The sequence below is a fragment of the Zootoca vivipara genome, chromosome 6, assembly GCF_963506605.1.
Source record: "Zootoca vivipara chromosome 6, rZooViv1.1, whole genome shotgun sequence".
In the NCBI taxonomy this organism is placed as follows: Eukaryota; Metazoa; Chordata; class Lepidosauria; order Squamata; family Lacertidae; genus Zootoca; species Zootoca vivipara.
Window position 1 is genome coordinate 8,633,273 of NC_083281.1, and position 14,942 is coordinate 8,648,214.

The following is a 14,942-nucleotide window of genomic DNA, read 5'->3' on the forward strand; positions in this document are numbered from 1 at the left end:
GATCATAATTACTTTAGACATTTGGATCAGTTTTACTTACAAGTTCCATCGCTAACATATATATGATAGATTTCGTGGGGAAAGCACATTTTGAGCGATACCAACCCATTTAAATCACACATTCTCCAATATTACCTATATATTGATGATCTCTTCATGATTATAGAAAATCGACATGCTGCTGTGGACTTTTTACAATGGATTAATACCCGAGACCCACATATTTGCCTGTCGGGTAACATTCACGATGAACAAGTCAGCTTCTTAGACACCACATTACTCAGTTTATATCCAGCGAACTCTTACTTGCCTTTTCTTTAAACTTATAAGACACAAATACTTCAACCTTCCCTTGTAGGGGAACCCCTTCATCATTTTCGTGGTCTTTCTCTGAACCTTTTCCAACTCTACGATATCCTTTCTGAGATGAGGCGAACAGCACACAGCATTCCAAATACAGTCGCACCGTAGGTTTGCGTAATGGCATTATGATAAAACGGCTGTTTTATTTTCAGTTCTTTTCCTAATGTTCCCTTTGCAGTTTGCCTTTTCAACAGCTGCCACCACACGCTGGGTCTTGTGGAATAAATAAATAAATAAATAGGACTTGTGATCCACTGTGGCCTACCCAGAAATCTACAGGTAGACTTTCTGCTCACTGCCTTTTCTCCTGAGGAAATTGCAGGACTGCAGCTGGTCTCATAGCAGGGACACAAAGAGCATTCCCTCTTGAAGGTACCTGCAAGGTTTACAGTTCAGTGTTATGCATGCCTACAATAATTGGGGCTAGGGGGTACTATCAATTTCCGTTCTGAGTTTCCCACTCCAGCTCTTCACCATTCTGCAGCAATTTGTGATATTTTTTTCCTCAAAAGAAATCTTCATGAAATTTATTCAGCATTTTAGTGCAAAAATCTCCTATCAACACGTTTTTGTAACACTTTTAACTAATGGACACACGTTTGCCAGCCATTTCCCCTAATGTAATGCATCTCTGCACATTATTTTCTATAGAATTTTCATTGTTCTGTTCCTTTCCTCACCAAGCATGCATTTTTGTAATAGCGTCCTTAATAATACGATTCCAAATATTATTTGGGAGAAGCCTTCTGCTTTAAATGCGTGGCGTTTGCACCATCCCAGAAAACGCAAATTTGAGAGATTCATTGTTAAATGCAAACTAAATTAACTTTTGCACATCCCTACTCAAAAGGAACTGCCATTGAACTGAACACCGCTTACGTCCAGGTAAATGAATAGAGGGTTTGTAACCTCAAGAGGCGAAAGCAAACAGTTTCCAGAGCTGGGATGATCGAGTCAAGCTGAGCGTTTTAAGTATGTACTGTAATCTACTGATCAGTCGATGACTGAGCTATTATGCATCGCACATGCGCACTCAACCCTTTCAGCAGCAGGCCGGAATGGCAAGTGAGCCTGGATGAAGCCACGCCCACTTCCTCCCAGTTCCCGCCACCGCCGACCAATCAGGAGGCTCCGAACGGCCCACAGCAACTTTCCCCGCCAAACTCTAAAGACTGGAGGCGTAAAAAAGGAGCATTTTGCGCGGGCTGCTCCACTTGCGGGTGACCTTTCGCTTCCAGCTTTTTTAATACACATACACACACACATATATACATACATATATACATGTATATATAATATAATATGTATAATATTGCCACGTGAGATCTATACCTGGATTAAGGGGAAGCATTTGGGAATGAGTAATACAGTTTGAATTTTTTTTATTAATTTTTCCATCGGGGGAAGAAAAAAAGGCGCGCTTTCTCCGTCTTCGGATTTGCAAAGAAGCAGAGCTGAGAGAAAGAGAGAGAAGTTTTATTTTTTTAAAAAACAAGTAAACCAGGTGAGTGTTCCTTTTTAAGACAGAAATCCGTAAAGCTATTGTATTTCAGAAGTGGAGCGTGTGGTGGATCTCAAGGCGATCTGCCCCCAGGTAAGTGCTGCCTAGCATTGCAGGAGAGGTTTGCGGTGTGAGTCGGCTGCCAGCGGGGTGATGGTGCTGGAATTCTCCCCCTCCCCCCCCCCGCGTCACCCTCAAAGTAAGGGTGTGTATCGAATAGCGGGAAAATAAGTGCTCGTTGCAATTTTCTGTTACCTTAATATACTGTTCATATACTGTTCATTGTTTAAGCCGAGTCTACATTCTGACCTGCCAAGTCTACTCAGTTAAAGCCAGATGGACTTAACTTCCAGATCGTTGTAGGCTAAGGGCTGCAGCTTCAGCGGTGGGTGGCTGACCACACATTTTTTTAAAAAGGCAAAACGCATTCATGAAACATACCCCGGGAGTAGGCGCATTCATTGCAATGAATGGGTGTGTGTGTGTGTGGGGGGGAATCACTTACTGTATAGACCTGTGCACGGACTTCCCTGTGGCTGACGCAGAGCCAAAGCCTCTGAATGCAGGCATGGCCCAACTTGGCCCTCCAGCTGTTTTGGGACTACAACTCCCATAATCCCTAGCTAACAGGACCAGTGGTCAGGGATGATGGGTGCTGTAGTCCCCAAACAGCTGGAGGGCCACGTTTGGCCATGCCTTCGAATAGGAAAGGAGGTCCCAATTAGGTTTACTGGGATTTGCTCCCAAGTAGCATAGCATCTGTAGTATTATCAATGTGGGGTAATGGCCAACGTTAGCCACCCTGAGAGTAGACTCATTGATTTCAATGGATCCATGGGTTCTGCCCCCCCCTTAAATCAAGTAAATAAATAAAAACAACTCACTGACCAATTGTGCGGCAGATAACTCGGTTTTGCCCTCCTGAACATAAAACCTGCCGCCCCCAATAAATCCTGACCACGCCCATGAACGGATCCACTCTTGAATGGCTAAAGTTGGATATTTCCCCCCCCCTTTGGAAGAAAGCTTGCTAGAAATCTCACTGAAATTGACGGGGTCAAGGTTTGCTTTGCTCCACCTCAGATTTAGCACAGGCTTCCTCAATCTCTGCCCTCCAGATGTTTTTGGCCTACAGCCCCTATGATCCCTAGGTAGCAGGACCAGTGGTCAGGGATGATGTGAATTGTAGTTTCAAAACACCTGGATGCACTCATGGGTTGCTTGTGAGTTTCTCAGGACACAGTTGGAGTTGGTGAATATTTTAGAATCGTTTTGCTGCAGGGGCAAGGAGCCTGTGATCCTCCAGGCATTTCTTAGCTGCCAGCTCCCATTCTCAACCCCAACTTCTGGGGACTGCAGTCCCCACACTCAGCCCACTTTGCAGGGCTGTTGTGAAGATAAAATGGGAGCTCCTTGGAGGGAATGGCAAGAGACCAAACCTTTTCCTTTTCCAGCCAAGGTTGCCGTTGAAATGGTGTGAGCAATGCCGCCTGTGTTTTGTTTTTGTTTTTTGCAGGAAAGTGAGACAGGGATTTCTGAAGCTTTTTTTTTTTGGTCATGGAGCAATCGTGCCTGTCCCTATTTATAAACTGCACTTTGGTGGGGCTTGCAGACAAACTGATGCTTTGTGGTTTTCCTACTGCAGGCTGTAACAGGAGGAAGTGCAATTAACCAGCTTCTAGCTAGAACATGAAGGTGGCAAGCTTGCAAATCTGCTTCAGCCTTTGCCACCATGCTGGCTGGGGGCTCATGGGAGATGTAGTCCAACAATATCAGAAGGGCAGCTGATTAGCAGAGGCTGGTCTGGTTGTTCCAGAATTGGAGAGGGTGTTCTCCACTGCTCCAGCTTTTGACCTTTGCAGCAATATCTTGGGGGGTATTTTGTTTAGGTTGAAGGTAAAAGTAAAGGGACCCCTGACAGTTAAGTCCAGTCGCGAACGACTCTGGGGTTGCAGCGCTCATCTCGCTTTACTGGCCAAGGGAGCTGATGTTTGTCCGCAGACAGTTTTTCTGGGACATGTGGCCAGCATGACTAAGCTGCTTCTGGCGAAACCAGAGCAGTGCATGGAAACGCTGTTTACCTTCCCGCCAGAGCGGTACCTATTTATTTACTTGCACTTTGACGTGCTTTTGAATTGCTAGGTTGGCAGGAGCTGGGACTGAGCAACGGGAGCTCACCCCGTCGCGGGGATTCAAACCGCTGACCTTCTGATCGGCAAGCCCTAGGCTCAGTGGTTTAGTGCCACCCGTGTCCCTTTGTTTAGGTTACGTAAACCCAAATTAATGAGATTATTGGTTTATCTCTCCCTTGGATCTTTTATTCCAGTGCTCTTCAACCTTGGGTCCCCAGATGATGTTGGACTACAACTCCCAATAGTTGATGACCTCAACTATTGACCAATCTGGCTGTGGATGATGGGAGTTGTAGTGCCAGCAGCGTGGTATAGTGGTTACACAGTGTGAGAAACTAAGATATATAAGCTAATTGCCAAATGGCTCCTTAAACCAGGGTTGCAGTCGCCAAAACGGAATGTCTAGTTGCCATTTGGGGATCAGACGGCTCAAAAGTTGTATTTTTCTATATGACTTTTTGGTTCCTAAAATTCATTATGATTGCGCAGGTTAAATATAGTGGATAGAATTCTACAGGATGTGTGAAAACAGTCAGGATGCAAGGATTCCCAAGGCATGCACCTCCAGATGGTGGAGACATCAGGTGCCATCTTGGTACCTGGGCATCTTCACTTTCTTGCAAGTAGCCAATAGCCAGATGCAAAACGCGCCTGGCAAATTTCGAATGCCATCAAATAAAACTACCCAGAATAAAACAAACACAAGCTTTGACGAAAGGTCCTTCTCTAAGTGATAACTTTGATCTCCCCATATTTATTTCCCTACTTCATTTATAGAGCTGCTCCATAGCAGAAGTAATCTAGGAAGCCAATGTGGTGTAGTGGTTAGAGTATGGGACAAGGAGCTGGGCGATCAAGGTTCAAATCCCCACTCGGTCATGAAGCTCATGGGTTGACCTTGGAGCCAGTCACAGTCTCTCAACCTACCTCTCAGGGTTGTGGTAGGGATTAACTGAGGAGGGGGTGAACCATGTACTCCTTGGAGAAAAAGAGAGGCGATAAATGCAGTCAATAAACTCTTCTGCTGACCTGCTTAAGAGGGCTGGAGGGCCCAGCCAGGTGGAGATGCCAGTCACCAACCTGACATCTCCACGTGGTCGCGGTTGGACCTGCGTCAGTCTCCGAACGGACCTGGTGCCGGGGAAATTTTTGTACACTTGATTCCAGGTTAGGATTCAGGTACATCTGCTTGGGGGCTCCAGCCGAGCCCTTGTTTGGATGGGGGCAGGGGACTTTATGGAGAGCAGCCAAGACATCTATTGCTTAATATTTCAGCAGCCAAACCCCTGGGAGCCACATGCCATTGGTGGGCGGGGGCAGGAGCAAAATTGGGGGTGGGAGGGGGAGAAACAGTTGTAGATTTTAACCTTTCTCAGTACTGTAGTCTAGCTTCTGCACCCACCCAACTCTCTCTGTCTTCCATCCAGGAAAGGAGCAGGCATGCAGCAGAGTTCAGGGGCGCATTCTGGCTGGTCAGAAACACTAAAAGGGGGTGGGGGCCAGCTAGTTGGAGATGTCACTCGCCAACCTGGCATTCAGAAAGATCTCCACATGGCTGCACGGGACCTGTGCCGGTTGCAAAATGGGGCTAGTGCCTGGGGAATTTCTAACACTGTTTACAGCAGGCACCCCTAAACTCGCCCCTCCCAGATGTTTTGGGACTACAACTCCTATCATCCCTAGCTACCAGGACCAGTAGTCAGGGATGATGGGAGTTGTAGTCCCAAAACAGCTGGAGGGCCGAGTTTGGGGGTGCTTGGGTTGGAGTGTCTGACTGGACTTGGGAGGCCCAGGGTTCAGATCTCCCACTTGAGACGTGAAACTCACAACGTGATCTTGGTGGGCCAGTCACCTTTTCTCAGCCTAGCCTACCTCATGGGGTTGTGAGGATACATTGGGGGCGGGGACCATGTACACCACCTTGAGCTCCTTGGAGGAAAGGTGAGATATGGGATTTTCTGGATGGGAAGTTTATGCAGTCGGCAAAATTTTAGGGAACGGAAGGTCAAACGACAACAACCGCTGGATCTCATCCATGCCTCAAACCCAGAAACCTGTCTTTCCCCCCTTCATATTCCACCTTTATCTCAAAGGAGCTCAAAGGTGGTTTACTCTGTTTTTCCCCTCCTCCAGCCTTTTCTGGAGACTCTTAAGGATCAAACCTGAGAAGTTCTTCATGCATTGAAGGTGCTCTGCTACTAAGCTAGGGTTTGTGGGTGTTATGTCATTCCCTGAGTGGTTTAAGAATTGATCTTTCTTCCCAGAGATCCCTGGGAGGGGAAGAGGGGGTCTCCTAACAACTCATGATTGTTCAAAGCAGCCTCATAGTGCCTTAAACCCATGGCGTTAGTGTGTCTTTGTTCTGGGAATGTCTGGCTTACTGCATTGAATAGCAAAAAGCTGAATAAGAACTAAGATCTATTCTATTCATTTCCTTTGTCCCAACTACAAGTGTTAATGTAATCAACAATCTTGAGATGATTGCATTTGTCTGTTGAAACCTTCTGGGCTTAATGCAATTTGCATCTTCAGTAGTTGTAATTTTACTGTATTTGGGGAGAATCGTTAATAAAAAAAATTGTAAAAGAGAAAAGAAAGAAACCTGCAGGGACTTAATGAAACTGCATGCTCATTTTAAACTTAAGGGAACAATCAGTCTTACTTCCAAATAAGGCGCCACATAGTTGCAGTCTTAACTGCCTTTTGTTTTTAGGAATGTCCAGAAGATGCATCATTTTGATGAATTAATTGGTAATGATAAATAAGTATCCAGTTTTTAATTTTGGCTGAACTCGGGTGACTTGCATCCAGGTAAATTCTCCTCGCAATAGACCCACTGAAATTAACAGAGCTAAGTGAGCCTAGGTAGTTTATTTTCCGTGGGCCCACTCTTGTGTGTGTGGGTACATCTTTAATGTACAGGTGAAACTCGGAAAATTAGAATATCGTCGAAAAGTGCATTTATTTCAGTAACGCAACTTAAAAGGTGAAACCAATAGATGCATGACATGCAAAGCACAATATGTCAAGCCTTTATTTGTTGCAATTGTGATTATTTGTCGTTAGGTGGGGCAATTATAAATGGAATGTAATTAATGAAATGTAATAGCGATGTTTATTTTTGCTTGTTTTTGTATTATTGTAACTATTTGTTTTATTACTGCGGAATTTCCAAAAGAAAGCATTTGTAAATATTAAAAGAAAAATAAAAAATAATAAGTTGCATTATTGAAATAAATACACTTTTCGGCGATAGTCTAATTTTCCGAGTTTCACCTGTATTAAAGCGAAGTTATAAAGCATGGAAGTTATAAGCAAAGGAAATGCCATTTATTTCTGAAATGGGGTTTATGCCATGGTTTAGAGTGGGAATTGAAATTATTTCAATTTCCGTGGTGCTACTACTACAGAAAGTCCCTTCATAATCTCAATAGCTTTTTAAAATTAAGGTAACGTTGTTGTTGTTGCTGTTGCGTATTTGTTTTACCGCCTGCCCCTTTAAATGAACTAGGTTCCCTCCTCCCTGCTCCGTCTCTCCCTCTGTCTGCTCTTTTACATAACATCGCGAGAGCGTCTCTCAAATTTCCGTCCAACCCTCGCGCCGGGGGCGGTTTTTTTCAATTTTTGTGGCGCGCGCCTTCCAAGTCCGCGAGGGAGAAGGAAAACGAGACACACACTTCGCTCAGTTGAAACGTGGCGCAGGCGAACTTGCTTTTGGTGGGGGTAGGTGGGGATGGGGCGGTGCCTTAAGCGGCGGCCAATGCGGTCCGCCGCTATCCGGGGACGCAGCCAATGGGGGGTGGAGGTGGAGGAAAAAAAAAAGCCGGAGCAGGAGGCGGGGCGGTTGGGGAAGGGGGGAGAAAAAAATGCGGGAGCGAAAGAAGCCAAGGTTGGCTGAGAGGTCGCGCTGAGTAAGACCGGCTCGAAGGGATTTTGTCGCTGGGGTGCGTAATTGTGGGGCTGGGGTGGGAGAGATGCTCTTTTTAATGGCGCAGGGCATGAGGATCATTAATTGTAGGGAGGGGGGGACTTCGTGGGGGGCGCTTTTTATGTGGGGGGGGTCGCTTTTTGGGGGGAGGGGCCCGCATAAAATAGTGAGACAAAGCGGGTAGCAGCAGGCGAGTGTGGTTTGTTTTGATGGTAGGGGGGCTGTGGGGGTTTAAGGGGGAACAATTTTGGGGACTGGTGGCAATGAGGTGTTGTGTATTCCTGGCAAACGACAGTGGTGGATGGGTGGAGGGGACAAATGTGGGAGAGGCAGGGGGGTTGGTGGTGGGCTCAAAGTGGATGGCCTACTTCTGAGGGGACTCATGGGGAAGAATCTATAGGAGGGGTGTGGGGAAAGCGGTACTTGGTACTTTCCCACTGGGGCGTCTGTGCTGCACTAGGGGTAGGAGAACTAATAATTAATAATAATACTTGTATTATGTATTTTTTGTTATATTTGTTAATGTGCATATGTGTGTGTGTGTGTATACACACACACACACACACACACACACACACACACACACACACACACACACACACTGTATATCAGTTCACTGCTTTAAATATAAATAAAAAGCGTTAAATAAGAAAAACCGTACTTTACCATAATAGCAGGCAGCGGGATTGGGGTGGTGGAGGTTCTGGTGGCTTGGGAGGAATCATATTTTTTTTCCGGGGGGGGGGGGGCGCTGATAATAATTGGGTTTGCATATGAGGGGATGTAGAGACTGGAAGGGTTGCTGGGGTCTGGGAAAGCAAAGGGAGGCGGGTTTTCCTGAGGGGCTGGGGGGCACAATATTAAGGGGGCAGGAAGGTGTAAAACACGCGCCAGGCAAATTTCACACTGGGATGTTGGGCCAGATCATAGCTGCCAAGTTATCCCTTTTTTAAAGGGATTTTCCCTTATGCTGAATAGGCTTCCTCGCGAGAAAAGGGAAAACGTGGCAGCTATGGGCCAGATGGGTTCTTCTGGCCTGACCCAGTAGCTAGGTTCTTCATGGTCCGAGTCGGTATAATGCAGCTCCTGGTTGTGGGCTTAAGAACGTGAGAGGAAACCTGCTGGATCAGGCCATTGGCGGCCCCAACCGGGTACCCCAATGGCAGGACCTGAACACAGCAGTACTCATGTGGGTACCTTGTTGGTCTTTGTGAGAACTAGATGGGCCTTTGGCCAGTCTCATCTTTAGTTCTTATCAGTATGATATTTAGGGGGGCAGTGTGGGTGGTCTTCTTTAATTACAGTGAAAGTAGGAAAAGTTATGAGAGAAGAATTTGCCTGCTGAATTTCTGGTAGTAGAATTGTCCTGTGTAACTTTTTCCATTAAAAAAAATGTTCCCCCCCCCCCAGATTTTCTCCCTCCCACTTTATAATCTTGTACTGCATTAGTATAACATTTAAAGAGTTATCACAGTTTTAAAAAAGATTGATGGGCAAATAAATTGGTTTGGGCATGTATATATTATGAGATAATAACCGTACGCATGCAGAATAGAGGGAAGAAAAATGTTAATAATTTGTGGAGTGACTGAAGGGAGGGGGTAGCATTTCGTATTCCCCATTTTTTTGCCCCATTTCCCCTCCTTGTGTTTGTAATATTGTCCTTTGCTTGTCCCTTGACAAAGGTACAGCCACAATGTGGATTCAAGTGCGGAGCATGGATGGGAAGGAGACGCACCGAGTGGACTCCCTCTCCAAGCTTACCAAGGTGGAAGAGCTCCGGCAGAGGATACATGAAGTGTTCAGGGTGGCACCTGATCAGCAAAGGCTCTTCTACAGGGGCAAACAGGTACCCGTCTTCCATTGTTCTTCCTTCTCCCAACTGCCATCATGTGCATCCTCACTACTATCCAGGCCCCACCTACTCTATACATTTAAAGCAGTATCATCCCGCTTTAAACAGCTGTGGTTTCCCCAAAGAATCTTGGAAATTTCAGCCAGTTAAGAATGCTGAGAGTTGTTAGGACACCTACTCCCAATTCTCAGTCATTTAACAATGAACTCTGAGCACTGCAGCTCTGTGCGGGGAATAGGGAGTCTCTGAGCAGCTCTCAGTGCCTGTAACAAACTACATTTCCCAAGGGTTCTTCGGAAAATACCATGACTCTTTAAAGTGGGATGATACTGCTTTAAATGTATAGTGCTGATTGGGCCCAAATCTTTATGTGTGGTGCAGAAGAAGTTGAAAGAAACAAAGATTGGCTTTAAAAAGGAAGCTATGGGTTTGCTCCACCACTTTTAATACAAGGGCTTTTAAGCTTGAGTTTTCCACTAATAAAGTATTGTTGCAATGAATGGTAGGGTTTTGATGAATCACATTGCTTTGTGAAGCAAGCATACGGTACCTACTGGTGGGGTTATGTAAGAAGCTGGCAGATATGCATCTTAACATAGCATGCATGCACTGAGTGCTGCTGGGGCTGTTGTGCCTGCAGGGTAGAACTAATGCAGGTTTTCATCCTGCTGTTGGTAGCAGCTGCTTGGTCATTTATGTTTTGAAATTCGTAGCTAGATTGTTAACATTACGAATGTGCTTAGACAGAGAATGAGTCCTGGCTAGTAGCCTCTTTGGAGAGAGTTGCATGAATTGATTGAGAACTTTTGAGCTAAGTTTATTGCTAACTTTGTTAAAATGGAAAACAACAACAACCCTGACTTGCACTGCCATCTAGCGACTTTGTTTAAAGTACAATACTGTACTTTGTACTGACTCATGCTGTTTCAGTGCTCTCTCCGTCTTAGTCCTGAGGTATCTCAGTGTACTTGTTCCCTCTAGTGTTCTTCTGAAATCAGTGTTTTGATGTTAGGTTGGCATTTTAGAAAGATTGTTGTTGCTTCAGTTCTTGTAAATGAGATTCAGAGTGATATATAAAGTAATTGTCTTTTATTAGGTAAATATATTTGCATTTAACTGCTCTTCCGTTTTGCTTGATGGTGTGTTCTGTGAACTTGAAAAGCTTGTGTCCTCCAAATGTTAAAAAGACCTTCTCTTTTGGATTTTGATTGTTAGCTCAGCAACTTTATTAGGAGTTCATTAGCAGTTTTAGGGCAGAAGGTCACCAGTACGTTGATTATACCCTGTTCTGCTCTTTATAATATTGTGCTAGTTCTGGACCGATGCCTGAAAGGCAATGCTAGGTCGGATGAGGGGTAATAACCTGAGTTTAAATCTTGGCAAAACAGAAGCACTGTGGATGCGTGGTTCCCATGCCTGAGAGATGCACTAGTTGCCTGTTCTGGGTGGGGTTGCACACACCTGAGGCTTAGGATACCTTAGTGGCTATGAGTACCTTTTACCAGCTTCACATCTGACTGGGATAGGTTGGTTACAGTGGTTCAAGCACTGTAATGTTTTGGATAGACTTTTGTAATGTGGTCTATGTGAGGCTTATTCTTGAGGTTGGTGTACTGTAGAAACTTCAGCTGGTGCAGAATTCTGCAGCCCAGTTATGTTGGCTAATGATGACATAACACCTCTGTTGAGAGCTGCTTTGTGTGCCAGTACAGTGGCAACCTATATTCAAGGCTTTACTTACTTCATATAAAACTAAATAACCCGGGGCCAGTGTACTTAAAAAGATCACCTTATTCCTTATACTGTATATCTTTCTGAACTTGGTGATCTGTCATTGAGACATTTCTAGCAGTGTCAAACTGTCCTCTGCATGAAATTGTGCACTTAGTGTGACGGCACACTGCGGTTACGAAACTCTTTACCTAATGAAATCAAGCTGGCACTGTCTATGAGTTTTGGACACCAACTGAAGACTTGGTTATTTCAGCCACGTCACAGGAGAACATGGACTCTTTCTTGTTACATGACCCATTCTGTACTTGTGATTCTTGAATGTATTTTGCTTTAATTTCATTTTTTGATGGTTTTAGTTGTAATTTGAGATATTGTGCACCATATCAGTATATTTTTTGTGACTTTGCAGTATTGAAATGAAAAAAAATATTCAGGGATGTGTTCAGAATGAGAAGGAAAATAGGGTCCTTGTCCAGGTGAGCGAGTGCTTTATGGATGTTACTGTCTTATGAAATTAGCCAGGCATGTTCTGCAACTGGTGCGAGTCCATTGTGACCACGTGGAGATCTCTGGATGCTAGGTTGGCAACTGGGGAAAGCAAAATGTTATTTAGAGAAAGATCTGAAATATTTTTCTTGAAGCTTGTATTAGTTTTATTCTGGATTGTTTTATTTGATGTCTTAATTTGTTGTAAAGTGCTTTGAGTTTTGTTCTTTAAAATATAAAGTGGTATAGAAATAGAATGAATAATAAAATTAAAATCCCATTGGAGGGGAATCAGCATCTCCACATTCTGTTGTGGCGAGCATAGCCTAGGTTTAAGGTGCCATTTGGTGATTAGATTATATCTCTTGAGTTTCTAGCACTGCTTATGTACCATTGCAGCAGCTGAAGAACTAAGGTGTGTATCTGTTTGCCAGACCTTGAAAACCGACAAGGTCTGAGCTTGAGATTCTTCAAAACTGTTGCACATGTGGGCTGTTGGAGTTTTGTCTGTTTGATTTAGTATTTTACATACCCTCTTTAATACATCATAACATTCCCATAGCATTTGAAGGGGTGAATAATTTCCCTTAAACCAGTGATTCGTTCCAGGGATCCCTGGCTCCTCAGTGCACAGGCCACTAATTGTAGATAAGCTTTCCCAAAGGACAGCTAGACACCACTATTGCTTTTCTGAAATGCACAGCCCAGGGGAGTATTTCATTCAAGGATACATTCTTGGTTCATGTAGACAGTAATGGGAATGAACTATATAAGAGGGTTGGGGAATGTGTAGTCTGGCAGCATCTGGAGGGCTGCAGGTCAAATAATCCCTGACTACTGGCTGTGCTGGCTAGGACTGATGGGAGCTGAAAGTCCAACAACATCTGCAGGGCCACATGTTCACCATCCCTGCCCTTTACATCCCAGGCTATGAACATAGGAAGCTGACTCAGTATTGCAGCAAGAGAGGAATCCATAGACAGGGGTTCCTTGGCAGGCACTTCAGTATAGAGAGGGTTTGCTGAAGCTGGTGAAGCTGAAAATTATTTCCTTTAGGCTTCCAGAAAGGCTAGTTAAGTTGATTGCTGCGTGTTAAAACTTGAGCTTTGTCTTTGTTTGAATTGGTCTGTCCTTATTTGATGCTACTTAGGAGCTAGCCATGAACTTTGCAAAAGATTTTGTAGCACTGTGCATATCTTAAACCAGGCATCCCCAAACTGCGGCCCTCCAGATGTTTTGGCCCACAACTCCCATGATCCGTAGCTAACAGGACCAGTGGCTGGGGAAGATGGTAATTGTAGTCCAAAACATCTGGAGGGCCGAAGTTTGGGGATGCCTGTCTTAAACAAAATGACAGCCCTGCATGCAGGCTCACATAAACCCAGTATAAAAAGGGATGGGGACAGAAGAGAAAATGGAATGAGACTAGGGTGTGGTTCAGATGTGACGTATTTTTGTCAATGCTGCCTTTTGGCACTAATGCAAGAGTTCTAGGGTTTGTTAAACTTTAAATTCATGTTTACTTGCTATGGTTTAAGCTATAGCAAGTGGAAGTTGAGCCTGCCCCGTCTATCAGCCAAAGGAGGAGGAGTTCCCTGCATGAAAGGGCACTCTGTTCCAGCTGCCAGTTACATGAGATTTCATAGCTGAAGGGAGGCACAGTGGTCTCTCGGCGCGAGCCCGGTGACTTGGAGCCACTGGGAGGTTGTACGCTGTGTCTCCCAGGAAGAACATAATGGCAATAGAGAGATCTAATTGGCCCTGTCATTGGCCAGTGAAGCAGTAGGTGCTCCAAGGATTGTTTTCCTTTTCCCTTTTCCTTCTGTGCCACATTGATTAGATTGTAAGTGTGTGGGCGGGGACATTGCTATAGTTGCAGAGGGGTGTGTGTGTTTCTATGCCACTTTTAATTCAAATGAATCTCAACATGGCTTGCAAACAATAAATAACAATAACATAATTAAACACAATAGAACATCACGAATCCAGCATAAATAATATAAAATAATTAACAAACATCAATAAAACAATTACAATCTGTAAAACACTATTAACAAAATTGCAACAAAAATAAGCTAAAATCACAATTATAGCAAAAGTCATTATATGATTAACAAATCAATAAGGCATTTATAATGTATAAAACAATATTAGCAACATTAATAAAATTGCAACTAAAAAAAGCTAAGCATACATAGCTAAAACTTACTGTATCTCCTAGAAAGTTTCCTTGCAACTAAAACTTTGGTTGCAGGCTGCTGTTAAGAGACCTAGGAGCAGGGGCAGTAAGAGAAACATGGCAATGTCCTATCCCAAAGGTTTTCAACCTTTTTTTAGTCCATGGATCCCCTGATATTCTTTATGTGGCCCCCCTGTAGGGCTCAGGAGCCCAGATATGTCACCCCTTGCCTGCAGAACTGGGAGCCTCATACTTTTTCAAACACCCTACCTTGTGGAGTGTTCCCTCAGCCTCCCCTCTCCCCTCTGCTTGGGAGTCCTTTGAGTATGCTTTTCAAGTTGAAAAACCTTTCCCTAAGGATGCCATGCCACTACTCCAGATATTCCTGTTCACTTCAGTTTACTGCAGTAGTTTATTGTGCTATGCATATTCACTAAAGGATGACATTTTGATTGATTAAGAAAGAGAAAAGAATGCTTTATTCTTGCTTTTTCTTTGGCTTTCTTTAGAGATCCTGCTGTTATATATGCCACATGCTGAGGAACTTGCACTGCATGGAATTATTGTCTGATTGCATGTGGACATCTTTGTCCTAAGCTACATACATACTGTAAAGTGCAGAATCAATAGAAAACTTTGCAGGCTAACTACTACTGTTCCCAGCTTCTAGTGTGCCCAAATGAGTAATACATACCTAAATTGCCTAAATTGTTGATGAAACCTGTAGATTGATTTGTTGGTTGGTTGTGTGTGTGTGTGGGCGC

The 14,942-nt window shown here is 44.3% G+C and overlaps 1 protein-coding gene across 2 annotated transcripts in view; it reads left to right on the forward strand.

Annotated features, from left to right (window-relative positions):
• The first annotated feature begins 1,456 nt into the window (after positions 1–1,456).
• The window catches only part of UHRF1 (ubiquitin like with PHD and ring finger domains 1), a 32,002-nt gene continuing 18,516 nt past the window's right edge, over positions 1,457–14,942 (forward strand). The window contains exons 1-2 of one of the 2 annotated variants that reach the window (XM_035119103.2): positions 1,457–1,867; positions 9,610–9,773. In XM_035119103.2, coding sequence (XP_034974994.1) covers positions 9,621–9,773 — 153 coding nt within the window. In that variant the 5' untranslated portion in view covers positions 1,457–1,867; positions 9,610–9,620. Of the gene's footprint in view, positions 1,868–7,880; positions 7,941–9,609; positions 9,774–14,942 lie in introns of those variants that run through there. The other variant, XM_035119104.2, reaches the window with a different exon arrangement.